This window comes from Lepidochelys olivacea (genome assembly GCF_965140295.1).
Source record: "Lepidochelys olivacea isolate rLepOli2 genome assembly, chromosome: 11".
NCBI classification, from domain to species: domain Eukaryota; kingdom Metazoa; phylum Chordata; order Testudines; family Cheloniidae; genus Lepidochelys; species Lepidochelys olivacea.
The window spans coordinates 48,243,627-48,260,537 of record NC_140421.1 but is presented as its reverse complement, the minus strand read 5'-3'; the positions used below and the strand labels follow the sequence as shown (position 1 = coordinate 48,260,537).

The following is a 16,911-nucleotide window of genomic DNA, read 5'->3' as shown; positions in this document are numbered from 1 at the left end:
TATAGTGCATTCATCCAGCCCATACTTCCTTAACTTGCTGACAAGAATACTATGGGAGACCGTGTCAAAAGCTTTGCTAAAGTCAAGAAACAATACATCCACTGCTTTCCCTTCATCCACAGAACCAGTAATCTCATCATAAAAGGCGATTAGATTAGTCAGGCATGACCTTCCCTTGGTGAATCCATGCTGGCTGTTCCTGATCACTTTCCTCTCATGCAAGTGCTTCAGGATTGATTCTTTGAGGACCTGCTCCATGATTTTTCCAGGGACTGAGGTGAGGCTGACTGGCCTGTAGTTCCCAGGATCTTCCTTCTTCCCTTTTTTAAAGATTGGCACTACATTAGCCTTTTTCCAGTCATCCGGGACTTCCCCGGTTCGCCACGAGTTTTCAAAGATAATGGCCAGTGGCTCTGCAATCACAGCCGCCAATTCCTTCAGCACTCTCGGATGCAACTCGTCCGGCCCCATGGACTTGTGCACGTCCAGCTTTTCTAAATAGTCCCTAACCGCCTCTATCTCCACAGAGGGCTGGCCATCTCTTCCGCATTTTGTGATGCCCAGCGCAGCAGTCTGGGAGCTGACCTTGTTAGTGAAAACAGAGGCAAAAAAAGCATTGAGTACATTAGCTTTTTCCACATCCTCTGTCACTAGGTTGCCTCCCTCATTCAGTAAGGGGCCCACACATTCCTTGGCTTTCTTCTTGTTGCCAACATACCTGAAGAAACCCTTCTTGTTACTCTTGACATCTCTGGCTAGCTGCAGCTCCAGGTGCGATTTGGCCCTCCTGATAACATTCCTACATGCCCGAGCAATATTTTTATACTCTTCCCTGGTCATATGTCCAACCTTCCACTTCTTGTAAGCTTCTTTTTTATGTTTAAGATCCGCTAGGATTTCACCATTAAGCCAAGTTGGTCGCCTGCCATATTTACTATTCTTTCGACTCATCGGGATGGTTTGTCCCTGTAACCTCAACAGGGATTCCTTGAAATACAGCCAGCTCTCCTGGACTCCTTTCCCCTTCAAGTTAGTCCCCCAGGGGATCCTGGCCATCCGTTCCCTGAGGGAGTCGAAGTCTGCTTTCCTGAAGTCCAGGGTCCGTATCCTGCTGCTTACCTTTGTTCCCTGCGTCAGGATCCTGAACTCAACCAACTCATGGTCACTGCCTCCCAGATTCCCATCCACTTTTGCTTCCCCCACTAATTCTACCCGGTTTGTGAGCAGCAGGTCAAGAAAAGCACCCCCCCTCGTTGGCTCCTCTAGCACTTGCGCCAGGAAATTGTCCCCTACGCTTTCCAAAAACTTCCTGGATTGTCTATGCACCGCTGTATTGCTCTCCCAGCAGATATCAGGAAAATTAAAGTCACCCATGAGAATCAGGGCATGCGATCTAGTAGCTTCCGTGAGCTGCCGGAAGAAAGCCTCATCCACCTCATCCCCCTGGTCCGGTGGTCTATAGCAGACTCCCACCACTACATCACTCTTGTTGCACACACTTCTAAACTTAATCCAGAGACACTCAGGTTTTTCTGCAGTTTCGTACCGGAGCTCTGAGCAGTCATACTGCTCCCTTACATACAGTGCTACTCCCCCACCTTTTCTGCCCTGCCTGTCCTTCCTGAACAGTTTATAACCATCCATGACAGTACTCCAGTCATATGAGTTATCCCACCAAGTCTCTGTTATTCCGATCACGTCATAGTTCCTTGACATCACCAGGACCTCCAGTTCTCCCTGCTTGTTTCCAAGGCTTTGTGCATTTGTATATAAGCACTTGAGATAACCTGTTGATCGCCCCTCATTGCCAGTATGAGGCAGGAGCCCTCCCCTCACAGACATTCCTGCCTGTGCTTCCTCCCGGTATCCCGCTTTCCCACTTACCTCAGGGCTTTGGTCTCCTTCCCCCGGTGAACCTAGTTTAAAGCCCTCCTCACTAGGTTAGCCAGCCTGCTGGCAAAGATGCTCTTCCCTCTCTTCGTAAGATGGAGCCCGTCTCTACCCAGCACTCCACCTTCATGGAACACCATCCCATGGTCAAAGAAACCAAAGCCTTCTCTCCGACACCATCTGCGTAGCCATTCGTTGACTTCCACGATTCGACGCTCCCTACCTAGGCCTTTTCCTTCCACGGGGAGGATGGACGAGAACACCACTTGCGCCTCCAACTCCTTTATTCTTCTTCCTAAAGCCACATAGTCCGCAGTGATCCGCTCAAGGTCATTCTTGGCAGTATCATTGGTGCCCACGTGGAGAAGCAGGAAGGGGTAGCGATCCGAGGGCTTGATGAGTCTCGGCAGTCTCTCCGTCACATCACGAATCTTAGCCCCTGGCAAGCAGCAGACTTCTCGGTTTTCCCGGTCAGGGCGGCAGATAGATGACTCAGTCCCCCGGAGGAGAGAGTCCCCGACCACCACCACCCACCTTCTCCTCTTGGGGGTGGTGCTTAAAAAGCTTAAATGCTTAAAAAGCTTAAAAATGCTTAAAAGCGGGCATGTCCTGTGCACTTAAGTGGAGGATATATTTTAGTCCTGGTGAAACATACACGTTTGTGTCGCATATTTTTGACCTTTTCTAAATAAAGCATAAGGTATTGATAAGTGGCACAGTGCACTACTATGTTAATTTCTTAGTAAGTCCAAATTTAAATCTTAATAGTGTTACCAATTCCAATTTATGCAAATTAAATCCACCCATTTTGTTTGACTGGCTACCTGAACCCGACACACTGCTGTGTAAGTTCAGGTGGTACATGCAATACACCTGAGAGACAAATGGGAAGTTCATGAACACATGGGTCACTCAAGCTTTTAAAAAGAACTCAACTTTGCAAACTCTTAACTTTTATTAAGAAAATTTAAGTTAAAAAGTTTAAAAGGCTGTTATGAAAATTTAGAATGGGACTCCAAGATGAACTTTATATAAACAGAGAAGTATTAAACAGCATCCAAATTAAAATTTAAAACATTCATTTTAAAATTGGTAGCCCAAGAAAAATCCCTTATATTACTAGAATACATAGTGTTCATCCTGCAGAAAAAAAACTTACCATCTTTCCAGAAAAGATTAAGAAACATTGTTACATTATTGGGAAACAGTAAACTGAGTTATCATTTATACATTCTCACTTTACTGGAAAGTATAATTAACACAATTCCATAACTTATAGCAAATCAGGACTGACTTTTTTCCTGAAGTCATGCAATCACTAGAGCACAAACAGCACAAGACCACTTGTATTTACACTGATTAGTTTAAGATTAACATCTTAAAATGCTGTGTACATTGCCATCATTTAAAGTGCAAACAATGTCTGCTGAATTCTCCTCTCAGAAGGCATAACTGGTGTGAAGGGAAGCTGAAATACTGCCATGAGTGGTTATACAACTAACCAGGAAGCTGGCAGTTTATTTGTAGCCCTAACTGTGTTTTAGTGTAATACTTTCCATTGCTTGCTACCAGCCAAACATGTATTCCATAGCTTTAGATACAATACTTTCATCTTTCCTTGGGGTTTGTCTGTCAGAAACCACCTAGAAGAAACAAAAACACTTGGTCAGCCAGCATGCATTCATTCTATTTACACACCCCAGCTCTTAGAATTACTATGACTGTAAAAATGGGCATCTAAGGGCATCTCAACACAAATTCAACTTCTTGGAATGGACAGATGAGGTAAGAAACTGGCTTTCTAAAAAAGTCACTCTGAAAGCTTTTTGACAGATGGATAGGCTATGTTGGCAAGTTTGAAAAAACTGCCTTGACAAGTGGGAAAGGAGCAAACTACAGGTAGAAATGAAAAATGAGTTAAGTCTAGAACAATGTGCTGATGTCCCCACTACTCAGCACAGAAAGTATAAATATGCATTCATCGTGTCTTTTTTGGCTTAGTTGTTTCTTTTGCAGTTTACTTTGAGAAAGTCAAGAAGAATACAAATTCCTTTTTTGGAAATCTGCTTAAGTATTTGGTAACCTTTCTCGCTCTCTACCTTCTCAAAATACCTGATAGTCACTAGTGGAAGCTTTATATGCTGTTGCAAGAGGTCTCATTGTAGAAATCCTTGGAGTACTTGCAGGCTGCATCGGTGTGCCTAAGTTTTTTGTCGGTGGCGTGAAGACTGAAGACATGGAGGATGCAGAGCCTCTGTCAAAACTTTCCATCACACTCTTGAAAGAGGGGGGAAAATAGGCTATTTAAATTTTAATAAATTGGAAGCAAATACTAGGTGCATATCAGTTTAATTCCAGTTACTGCAGTAACTGGATTTGATTTGACAAAAAGTAATATCCCAATAGCTCAAGATGCACCAGGACTCTAATAAAGTTTCCACTATGTATTCAATGAAGAGTATGTAAGATATTTACACAGTATAGCAGACACTGAACTACCAGTACATGTTCTATGATGAACATTAGCGCACAGAGCAGCAGTAAGAAAAATGCTTATGTAAAAGAACTGTATGATGCTAGTATAAGCTAGTGGTGAACTAATGATTTACTAGTCTTCAAGATAATGTCATGACCAAATTTGAAAACAGTACAGACAACATGATTTTAGTGATTTATAAATAAACTAAAAGCAAGTCTCAACAAGCTTGTAGTGGTCCAACCTTGGGCATTAAATACCTAAATTTTTGGATTCAAACCTGGGTAGCGTTACCTCAACCCTTCATCCTTCCATGAGTCTACTGCCAAACAATCCCGGGGTTATCTGTAGAGTTAGTGATCCGATGGCTTTTTCCAGAACAAAGATTTATATTTTGGCTTTCAAAAGATTCCCCCTCCCCATTTTTTGATTCTGCAACACAAGACAAGCTTCTTGACAGCCAGCCCATTAGAGCTGGGGCAAGAATAGGTCTCAGTCCTGTTTACAGGATTTTCCGAGCTGAATCGTTTGTTTGCTTACTCCCATTCAATTGTATTTCCCCAGTCTTATTTTATTCCTGCTCATCCCTCACCCCCTTTAGTCTGGTACGTAGCTTAACCTCTTCCCTTTAGATGTTTTACAGCCACGCTTGAACCGCATTACAGCTGACAGCATAGTCAGCTCAAGCAAGTATATAGATGAGACTGCCAAGATGACCAGAGTGCTGCAGGAATTGGTGTTTTAAACGACCAGGTAGGCATGCTTTCCTCTTAGTGTAGGGGAGACAATTACCAAGTGTTGTGACTGTACTGACTTGGATGGGGAGCTATATACTTGCCGAAGTCTATAAGCTAGCCAAAGACTCAAAGTAATAGCAAAAAAATTTCTATATACACATCAGAAGCAGGAAGCCTGATAAACCACCAGTGGAGCCACTGGATGATCGAGATTCTAAAGGAGCACTTAAGGATGATAAGGCCATCGCAGAGAAACGAAATGAATTCTTTGCATCAGTCTTCGCGGCTGAGGATATAAGGGAGATTCCCAAACCTGAGCCATTCTCTTTAGGTGACAAATCTGAGGAACTGTCCCAGATTGAGGTATCATTAGAGGAGGTTTTGGAACAAACTGATAAACTAAACAGTAATCAGTCACCAGGACCAGATGGTATTCACCCAAGAGTTCTGAAGGAACTCAAATGTGAAATTGCAGAACTACTAACTGTAGTAGTTAGTAACCAGCAAAATGTTAATTTTAGTGAATCAAATTCCAACTCAGGTAAATGCATTCTACCCAGCTACATTTCCCCTACAGTTTTAGATGAACCAGCATACTCCCTTCACAGCCCTAAGTGTGGTGCAGCACTGCTGTACACCGTTATAGTTTCCATGTTAAGTCCTCAGATAACAAAGGACTACTACTGATGTATGCCACCTGATTTAACATATGAACCCTTCCCCACCCCCCACTCCCCATCCCCGTACATGCTTCTGGAAGAGGAAAAGCAAGGGACAGACCAAAACAAAGATACCTTATAAATTAATTTGTTACTCCATACAGAATGGATGGCTAACTTACTTTATCTATACAAGGCTTGACTCCGATCATGATAGATTCACCAAAAATCCTTCCGTCTTTGCTTAAGGCTTTCCGGGCTTGCAGTTTGGACTGATACCGAATATGCATCCAGTTTCCTGTATTGGACATCTGTCTCGGTTTTGGTTGGAAGTAGTGAAATTTAGTATTTGAAGAATGAACAACTTAGCATATGTTTTAGAAGATAAGTCAACGTAAGACTTACCACATGCTTTAAAATGTTTCCATACTGTGCAAACTGTAGTAGAATATATGAAGCAGATGCTTGAGGAAACCTGAAAGCAAAAGACAACATACTCAAAATGCTGATCAGTGAGAGACTATTATAGAACACACTAAATATTCTATAATGTTTTGCTGAAACTCCTTGGCAGAGTTCCCAAAAGTGCAAGATCAGCTGAACTGTTCATTAAGCACTGATTCTGAAACAGTATTTAAGATACCAGAATGTCCTAGATCTTATTGGCTCACCATCATCTACACTCTTGCATGAAGATAATGATATGCAGATTCCCCACGGAAGCCACTTTAGCAGATGTATTCACTTGCTGTCTCCTGGCTTTGAGAATCGAGTCCTATGATTGCTAGTACCCCAACACAATGTCCTATTGCTGCTTCTTGCACTCCCCACTCTCACCCACTTCCTAAGAAGCAAGTTAAATTTCAGTGTACTGTAGTCTAGAAAATTAAAGTAATTAAAACTCATGCATTTTTTCAGTGATGTATAGATTGTACATCTCCATGTACAGGTACTCAAACAGAATAGCCAAGTATAAGGACTTTGCCATCAGATTTTAGAAAAATGCTGCAGATCACACACCCAAATACAGTTACCCAGGTGTCATCAAGATGATCTTCTGAGGTTAAGGAATCCCCTTGAGTGTAGAAAGGATCCAGCTGAGCAGGAGACAGTGTAGTCTTTCTGGGCTGTCCAATACTTGCAGGACTAAATACACCTGTGGCTGTTAAATTGAAATAGGATTGGTTTCAATGAATTGCTACTGTAACTAAGCTAGTCAGAGTAGTGTAGAAAGCTAGGCACCTAAGAGTATAAATTTGATATGAAGATTATTTTAGTAGGAAAAATTAGCCGATTTATTTTCATAAACACAGTAAAACAACATTAATTCACACTTCAGACTAGTGAAATTTGCAAACATGTTGCTAAGCTCTGTGACTGAGCTACTTACCACACCTTTGTCTGCTGCTACTAAAAATGGGGCCAAATTCTGATCCTACAACTACTCTGCAGAGCCTATTATGAGAACAAAGAACCCAACAGAAAGCTTTACAAGAAGCTGCTGGGTTCATACAAGGAAATGAGGAGGCTTTAGAATGGTGGCACCATCTGTCATCCTCCATAGCATTCCTTAAGAACAGCCACCTCTGCCTCTGTGTTCAATACAGCATGGAGAAGTTCTACTGCAAGGAACAGATGAATAACTACAGCTCCTTGTTCTATCTGCAGTACTCTAACAAACAAGGCAGTACTTTCCTGCTCACATTTGTCACTTGCAAGCGGAAAGAATGCTACTTATTTGCAAGGCAATTTACAAAAAAAGTGAAAGCTCAGACAGAGTTGGCCCTCTACCATGCTAACAAAAGTATAGCAAGCAGTTTGACAGGATGTCTACCTGTTCCAGGGGTTGCTGGCATAGCTCCAACCAATGGACTCTGCGTTACAGAAAAGCTGGGCTGCATTAAAATACAGAAAAGTAACAAGTCATAGTTGCAGGTACAGTCTTTTCATAGTCAGGAAAGACCGGTTTTAGCCCACTTGATAAAAATCAGGAGAAAAGGTTAAATTTTTGCCCCAGTATCAATTTAAAGCAAACAAACATTCTTCTTCTTGCAGTTAGTGAAACAACTGTGCAAACCCAGTAAGTGGATCCTGACATGCAATAAAGTTACTGAACATTTTGCTTCAGCATTTGTTTAAATTCATATAACTTAGTAATTCCTTGTATATCCAAATAACCCTCAATTGGTAGATAATGAAGAGCTTACTTCACTGTTTATCCTTGTGGAATAAAGTGCAATTGCCTATGGGTCTTCTGACTAAAAGTATCTAACTCCTATTCTTTTACACAGTGAACTCCTCTAGTAACTATTTCACATGGGGGAAACATTATGAACAGCATACTGCTTACAAATTTGTTCAGAAGGCTGTTGCCATTTAGACAGCAACTGATCATCATACAATAGGGACATCTACCCACACCACAGATTTAGGAACCTCTGAACTACTGAAGTAGTCAGCTTTCCTATAAAGTCAGCAATGTTTTGCCAAAAATGAATAAGTATTTTGCATCTATACCCAAAGACCTTTCATTATTTTGAAGAGTAAACATAACTTACCACAACGGCTTAATAAATATTCACAAAGAACATATCAAATGAGAAGCCTCCCTTGTGTCTATCAGTTTTTTAAGTTAGTTATGTCCCCTTCCCCTCACTCAGTTGTAAGCTTCGGCAACAGCTGCGGTATACCAACACTACTCAGTTGCATTACCTACCCTTGAACGACTTTTACCCTATGCTAGCTATTCTCTTCTTTCCCCCTTCCAAACTGAAACAGAGTATTTAGAAGGTTAGGTCTCTTAAAAGGAACTTTCAGTGTTTTAAGTAAAGGCTTCAACAATGCCCTTTCAACATTAAAGCAGCATGTTTTTTCTTAAATATAAAATACGATTAAGAAAACAGAAGTACTTTTAAATTTAACAGGAGCTATTAACTATAGTGACAGAACTAGTACGCATTCTATGAAGTCTCCAGCCCTTCAGTCTACATTAGTGGCTTCTCCCCTTCATAAAATAACTAAGTTTTCAGTTTATAAGATCCTTATGCCAGAAAACATGCCTATGTTCTATGCAGGACCAAGTACACAATCAACAGAGTAAGTCAGTTCTCTTTAGCAATAGAAGAGAATTTTCTAGTGAAAGTATTTGCTCTCTTATCATTATGGATCAAGAGGCTGACTGACAGGTTACTGAATTGACCCTGAAGTCTTACTCTGGCCTGTTAGCATCAGAAACTGAAAGTTTAACCAGGCATTTCACTCAACAGAATTTAATTGAAAAGCATGAAGATGACTTGCTATTGCTGGCAGTGCCCCCAATGCTTTGACAGAATACTGCCATCTCATTTACGCTAACTTTTTGTTGCATTATTGATACCCCCCCCCCAAAAAAAAAAAAAACAAACCTTAAAATATTTTGTCTTCCTGTATTTTAAGTCTTCATTAAGCTGCGACAGACATATAAAGATATAGGAGGACTTGTGGCACCTTAGAGACTAACCAATTTATTAGAGCATAAGCTTTCGTGAGCTACAGCTCACTTCCTCAGATGCATATCGTGGAAACTGCAGCAGGCTTTATATATACACAGAGAATATGAAACAATACCTATTCCCACCCCACTGTCCTGCTGGTAATAGCTTATCTAAAGTGATTTCCAGCACAAATCCAGGTTTTCTCACCCCCCACCCCCCCACACAAATTCACTCTCCTGCTGGTGATAGCCCATCCAAAGTGACAACTCTTTACACAATGTGCATGACAATCAAGCTGGGCTATTTCCTGCATAAATCCAGGTTCTCACATCCCCCCACCCCCATACACACACAAACTCACTCTCCTATTACCAGCAGGAGAGTGAGTTTGTGTGTGTATGGGGGTGGGGGGGATGTGAGAACCTGGATTTATGCAGGAAATAGCCCAGCTTGATTGTCATGCACATTGTGTAAAGAGTTGTCACTTTGGATGGGCTATCACCAGCAGGAGAGTGAATTTGTGTGGGGGGGTGGAGGGTGAGAAAACCTGGATTTGTGCTGGAAATCACTTTAGATAAGCTATTACCAGCAGGACAGTGGGGTGGGAATAGGTATTGTTTCATATTCTCTGTGTATATATAAAGCCTGCTGCAGTTTCCACGATATGCATCTGAGGAAGTGAGCTGTAGCTCACGAAAGCTTATGCTCTAATAAATTGGTTAGTCTCTAAGGTGCCACAAGTCCTCCTTTTCTTTTTGCGAATACAGACTAACACGGCTGCTACTCTGAAACATATAAAGATATGTAACTTCTGGTCTGACTTGACTGTGTTTTGTTTCAAGAGAAATTCCTTGTTTTTATATTTTAACCTCCAAAGTCATATGGAGGAAGAGGGAAAAAATGAAAGGAGATACATGCTAATATTGCAGTGCTTGTTTGTCAGACTAACCAGCTGTCAACCAGACTGAAGTGAAAATTGAGTTAAGATAAGATTCAGAAGCTGAAGCCCCTCAGTAACCAGAGCATGAGAGGCATTCAACACTGAAATAAAAATTGTATGAATCAAATGCCTGCACCCAACCTGGGAAGTAAAGACATTCACTACCTAGATTAACTCAAATTTTAGTTTAGCTTTGCAACTAACCTTTAAGATTACCACTTACTGGTTTTCTTGAGGTTAGAGGTGTAGATCCAAGTCCTGGACTAGATAATTCATCATATATACTTCTAACAGGGGGAGCACCACTTTTATCCTTATGTGTAGGAACTACTGGTTGTGGAGGAGATCCACCTGCAATGGAAAGGAGCAAGCAGAAAGCCTATCATTTCCATGTACTCCACCAGATTAATTTTGAAACTCTAGTCTTTTGACATTCAAACTGTTAGCAATCATCTGATCATAGACTGCCTAGTTAGTTTTCTAATTGTCCCCCCAAGAACACCTAATATCTATAAACTAAGAACAGACTGTTTAACCACTTTGTTAGACAGTTTTCAGTGCACTTGTTTCAAAATCGGATATATCAGAGGGCCAGATTTTGATACCATCACTCACTCCGAGTAGCACTTCAACTCCTTCAGTTGTCCCTATTGAAGTAAATGGGACATTTTACAGAGGAAAGTACTACTCAACATGAGGAAGGGTATCAGAACCCAGTCCCTAATAATTACACAATGGTCTTCCAGTGAAGTAGTTGGAAATGATTTGCTGCTTATAACATTTAAAGTTATACAGAACACAGCATGAAAAAAATACTGTATGGCACAACACTATAGCAATAGGGGAATAGATACGGTATCTTCAAAGATTATATGATGCGAGTTTTGATTACAATCCACTCGATGGAAGTGAAGTTACTTTAAATTTAGCATTTTGGTTTGCCTTTCTGTGGATGCTGTCGGAGCGTGGTCCATGTAGTTTGTCAGAAAAATAGTATTAATATACACGTTTTAGTATTAAGCTCGTAATACAAACATCCCGACCCTAATTTGTCACATGGTTTCACTGTTGATGCTTGGACAACATATGAAATGCTAGATGCCTAATGCATCTGGACATAGTACAATAGCAGGATTTGAGGACTGTTTGCACTTAGGTTACTATAGTATGAGTGTACAACAGGATAATCACACATTTCTTAAAAAAAATGTCAAAAAAGGTAGGTAGTGAACTACACTACCTAAAGACATAAGACTACTTTCTAGGATCAGTTTACAACAATTGCACTGATTTTTGCAATGTCAAAATTAGAAGGACTTCTAAACCCATCTAACCTAAATCAATTTAGATGTTCCTTTTCATTTTCTTCTGATTTCTAATGTTATTTAACAATTGTTTTTCCACAGTTACCTCTTGCTGTTTTATGGCAGAGTAACAATGTAGTATTCACAACAGTCATTTTATGTTAACCAACTTCACTACAGCATGAAACAGATTTCACGAAAGCTTAACCAACAACAACAAAGGGCCACTGGAGATTAAGACATCTATATGAGTAATCATCAAGGATTTTGAAACATTAAGGTGTGCATGCAATTAAACTCTCTCCTCTCCAATTTGTAATATTTGTGTCATGTCATAAATTAGATTGTACGCTCTTTGGGGCAAAGACTAACTGCCTATGAATTTATACAGCATTAACCAAAACAGGGCCACAAATCTGACTGGAACCTCTGGGTTCCACCATAACACAAGGATATTTAGTAGGAGTAGCTCAAGAAATTAAACTGATTCAAAGAACCTTGATGCACCCAAGAGAACACTTACATGGGCGTGCTCAAGTCAATAATGTCTAAATTAAAAGTTCTCTGGCTATCCAATTCAAATGTATTTCTCAGTCCTGCACTACAAGACTCCCTATATACAAATGAATTATTTGTGAGCCGCAGAAAGCGGGGGTATATCTACATGGCAATTGAGAGTTTTGATGGGGATACATCCCTCAAGATTTAGGCAGAAGCCCTACTTTCACAGTCTAGCGGGGTGTCAAATCTGTGGTAATTTATTCTCTGTTGCAGTAACTCCTAATTTCAGAGGATTAAGTCAAACCTATCTTGTTATTCTAAATTTGTGTTGGTAGAGTTTGTATTTTTAAAAAATCAGGAGCCCCGAGTCCTTAATGGACAATGCAGCATAAACCTCTGCAATTTCTATTTATGAACACTTAAAAAAAGCTAATCAATTAGTTTAATAGCTGAAAGTAACAGCACATTTCAGTCCAAAATGATATTTAGACAAGTTATACTGAAATATTGACACAATAGCTCAAAGGGGACAGAACATGTCAGTACTGCATTCTGCACCTTTAACCCCCTCCTCCATAATGGAACCTTTGCCCAGTGGCACTAGTGTACTACTCACACTATACCCACAGTTGATTCAGTGAAACAAATACTTCCTACTTCATCTGGGACATTGAATACATTGATTTAGAGATTAGAAGCTGGTAAATGTGTCTAAGGAAGGGAGAAAAGCTGACACAGTATTGCATTCTTCTGGGTAATGCAACCCCCCACCCAGTTATCAGGATGGAGAACAGAATCACACAATTTTCCCAGTAGCCAGGAAAAGTAGATATATATTACTACAGGCCTATGTAATCAAACATTTTCCCATATAGGCCCAATTTAACTTGACAGCCTTCACCTAATGTAGCTAATAGGGACCTCACAAAAACATTCAGAGAGACCCCTGACATATCCTGAAAAGGATTTTTAGTTCTTCCCCAACGACAGTTATATCTACGTACAATTTCTCAGGCAGATTTAATAGTACTGTCTTCCTTAAAAATACTGTATTTTAAATCAAGAGTTTCCAAAAGCTTCATTTTATTCACAACAGACCACTGCTTTCATCGAACAATTTCCCAACAAGCAGAGCAGCTACTTTTACCAGCAATCTACCTGTGGGGAAACCAAACTCCCTTTAGTATAGATTGAATTAGGGATGTAAATATCTTTTAAAACATTAACAATTATATTGTTTAACCAAGGCCACTCCAGACGGCCCAGAGCAGGGTGCTGTTCAGTCCAGCCTGATGTAGGCAGCAGAACTACCTTTTTGACTCCATGATGGTGCCATCTGTAAGTAAGCCTGCTTAAGGTCTTGATCACACATGCCTGGTCTACAATTAAAATTTAGGTTAACATAGCTATGGTGCTTGGTGTTGTGAAAAATCCACCTCCAATGCTGACCATCATAGTTACCTAACCTCTAGTGATGGAGATACTTCCATCGGCCTAGCTCAGGGGTCTCAAACTCAAATAACCACAAGGGCCACATGAGGACTAGTGCATTGGCCCAAGGGCCGCAACACTGACACCCCCCCTTTGTTGCCCCCGGCCCCGCCCCCACTCTACCCCTTCCATGATGCCCCACCCCACCTCTTCCAATCCCTTCCCCGCCCCCATTCTAACCCCTTCCCCAAAGTCCCCACCCCAACTCTGCCCCCAGGGGGTGCAGGGTGCGGCAGGGGCTCAGGGCAGGGAGTTGAGGTGCAGGAGGTGTGCAGGGTGCGGCAGGGGGCTCGGGCAGGGAGTTAAGCCAATTCCATTTCTTCATCCTCTTATAAGATTTTTGCTACTCTACCTAGTTCAGTATTGAAAACTCCTACGCCTAGAAAGTCTTCAGATGTTCATCAAATCAGTTATTGGAGTTACCCTATGACCAGAAAAGCGAATTTGGTCACACTTTGCTAGAGCTATTTATGCCAGCACTATACTATTTCATATAGAAGTTTTTTTCTCAAGTTACTTCCACTTTACCAATTACATTAATTAGTACTTTAAAATGTTTGACCATTTATGACCAGTCAACTGACCAATTATTTTTGACAAGTCAAATGCCCGACCTTAGACTGATCTTATACCAGCAGAAACTCACATTGTACCTCTGAAGGAAATTTTGTTAGATTGAAACGGTCATACTTAAATCACCATGAAACTTGTTTAAGACTTATTTGCAATAACTGGTTATTCAAATGCAACTGAATATGTTTGAGGCCATCTTTAGCAACTACAGTTTGGAAAACGATAGACTCAAATTTGTAACAAAAATCACTGGATTGGTAAATCAAAGCTAGCCTTTTTTTAAATAAAAAAAAAGACAGCTGCTTCTACAAAAGGCTTCATAGTAAAATTATTCACCTGCAAGTAAAGGAGACCTCATTTCCATCACACCAACAGAAGGGCCACTTAAAGAGCGAGGTTGTGGAGTCATTGGAGCTGGTAAATCGCCCATTAAAAATCCAGGTAGGAACTGAGCACCAGCTCCTGGCTTTGGAGAGGTCGGGGAACCAAGAGTCATTGGTTCAGCTCCTGCATTAGTAAAAGAAAGTTGAAGAATTCAGAAAAGTTAGTGATTCAGCATACCGCAGTTCCTAAGGATAAAGGATCTGTCTGAAGGAAAGCTACAAGGAAGTTCAAATTAGTGCTGTGAAATTGATATGAAAGAACTTTTCTCATTACGGATTTACTTTTATAATCAGAAACAATACCAGCTAAACCTGCATTTTCTGTGACCACAGCAGCTGTGCTATTTCTTATCACTTTAAAGAAACATGCACCAACTTTACTTTTCCTCCTCGTTTCATTCTGCAGCACAGAGCGCTCCCACCGCAGGGATGGAACCAGGACCTTCCAGGTCCTCATGCCAGCTCCCTCACTGGCTGCCCCGCTGCGTCTCCCGGCGCGGTCACGCCCCCGCCCGAGCCCCCCAGCTGCCCGAGCGACAGTCGCTGAGGGCCGGATGTTTCAAAGTAACGAAGCCCCTAACTCCCACGGACCGTTGACGGTCTGGCCCCGCGCTGCTGTAGCTTTTGTGCGTCGCTTTCATGACGCGACGTGCTGAGCGCGGTTACTGGCACCGTCAGGACAGGAGGGAAGCGCCCCTCGGCGCTGGGATCCCGCAGCCCTGGCGGGACCTGCCCCAGGCCCGCCACGCAGCAGCAGCTCTCCCACCGGCAGCGCTAAAAGCCGGGACACGGGAGAGCCAGCGCGGCCATGCGATACGGTCACGGGCCAGGTGGAGAGCGCGGCCGGAGCCGCATACGGCGGAGAGCCAAGGCCGCTGACACGCTGGTCCCGTCCGCCCTGACCAGGCCTCCCCCACGAGCTCCGAGGGCTGGCAGTGGAGGCCTCCCCAGCCGCGACTGGCCCCGGCAACAGCCGGAGCCACCCCCAAGCCCTGCGTACCGGCCGGCGGCAGCTCCATGGCGAAGGCGGCCATCACGCTGGGGGCCCGGAACTGTGGGAAACAACAGCAGCAGCCCCCGCGGCGATCACTTTCAAATGGAGCGGAAATTCGGCCCGCCGCGGGGCGCGCTGGGGTGCGTCACTTCCTGCCTTGCCCTGCAGCCATCTCTTGGGAGCGTGACTTCGGGGCAGGAAGAGGCGTGGTTACGCTGACGGTAGCGCGCTCAGTCAGCGACTCGTCCCTGACCACGCCCCCATCCCCACCTCAGGCTTCTCCCCAGCACGGATCAGGTTCCCTCGTCCGCGTTACCCCAGCAAGATGACCCCTTCCCCCAGAGATGGTCACACCCAGCTCGCCCCCATCACCCCCAGCAACCACCACATGGCCACCCTGAGACTGTAACACACCCCGCAACCTACCCTCACCTCCTTGACATTGTAACACACCCAGCAACCCTCATCACCCCGTGAGACTGTAACATACCCAGCAACCCTCATCACCCGTCAGACTGTAACACACCCAGTAACATCCCCATTGCCCGTGTGAGACTGAAATACACCTAGCACCCCTGTGAGACAAACACACAGCAACACCCCAATCATCACCTGTGAGACTGACCCATCAACCTCCCCTCACCCCCATGAGTATGTAACACACCCAGCTACCCCCACCCCCCTCTGTGACACTGTAACACACCCAACAACCCCCCATCACTCCTGTGAGACTAACACACCTGACTACACCCATCATCCTCTGACTGTAACACACCCAGCAAACCCCAGTAACCTCTGTGACACTGTAAACACCGAGCAACTGCTGTCCCCTCCCCTGAGATGGTAACCTCCAGCAACCCACAGAAGACTAACACACACACAGGAACCCCCATCACCCCACACTCAATGAGATTGTAACACACACACACACACAGAGCAATCTCCTGCATCCTCTGTGAGACTGTAACAGACACACAGAAACCCGTATGACCTCATACCCCTGTGAGACTAACACACACACACAGAGCAATCCCCACCCCCTTGTAACACACACAGCAAACTCGACTGTGAGACTCTAACACACATACAGCAACCTCTCTCCCTAATACGCTGGGAGACTGTAACACACACAATCCCATCCCATGAGCCTGTAACGCACACACAGCAACATACTCCAGATCCCAAGAAACTGTAACACACAACCACTCCAGGCCTAGGGCTTGACTGGCTTGGCCATTTTTTTTCTTTTTCTGGATTTGCCAGTGCTCTAGAAAAATAATTTAATCTGCCAGGTTGTTTTTGTATGGGGATCTAAAGATTTCCATTAGTATCACAATACACTAGGATAGCTAATGTTAAAAGTTTCTGTGTCCAGCTAAAGATGCTGCATTGTTCCCAATTCCACAGTTTAAGCGGTAACATATCAAAACTGTTGAAAATACAGCAGCTGTCTGCCCACCAACACGCAAGTACACCGCACATGTGTGCGA

General features: G+C 43.0%; 1 protein-coding gene across 3 annotated transcripts; it reads right to left on the bottom strand.

Annotated features, from left to right (window-relative positions):
• Positions 1-2,964: 2,964 nt before the first annotated feature.
• Positions 2,965-15,581, bottom strand: NUP35 (nucleoporin 35). Of its 3 annotated transcripts, none has more exons than XM_084643591.1 (9): positions 14,809-14,941; positions 14,381-14,551; positions 10,399-10,526; positions 7,597-7,657; positions 6,783-6,924; positions 6,168-6,237; positions 5,945-6,073; positions 3,990-4,167; positions 2,965-3,533 (listed from the first exon to the last, which is right to left on the bottom strand). In XM_084643591.1, exons 1-8 carry the CDS (start codon positions 14,882-14,884, stop codon positions 3,994-3,996), a joined length of 951 nt encoding a protein of 316 aa, XP_084499717.1. In that variant the 5' UTR covers positions 14,885-14,941; the 3' UTR covers positions 2,965-3,533; positions 3,990-3,993. The 3 variants fall into 3 exon arrangements, with proteins under 3 accessions (XP_084499717.1, XP_084499716.1, XP_084499715.1); XM_084643590.1 differs by lacking the exon at positions 14,809-14,941 and adding an exon at positions 15,428-15,581 and having other exon boundaries at positions 2,971-3,533; positions 4,003-4,167; XM_084643589.1 differs by having other exon boundaries at positions 2,971-3,533; positions 4,003-4,167; positions 14,809-14,933.
• Positions 15,582-16,911: the final 1,330 nt, after the last annotated feature.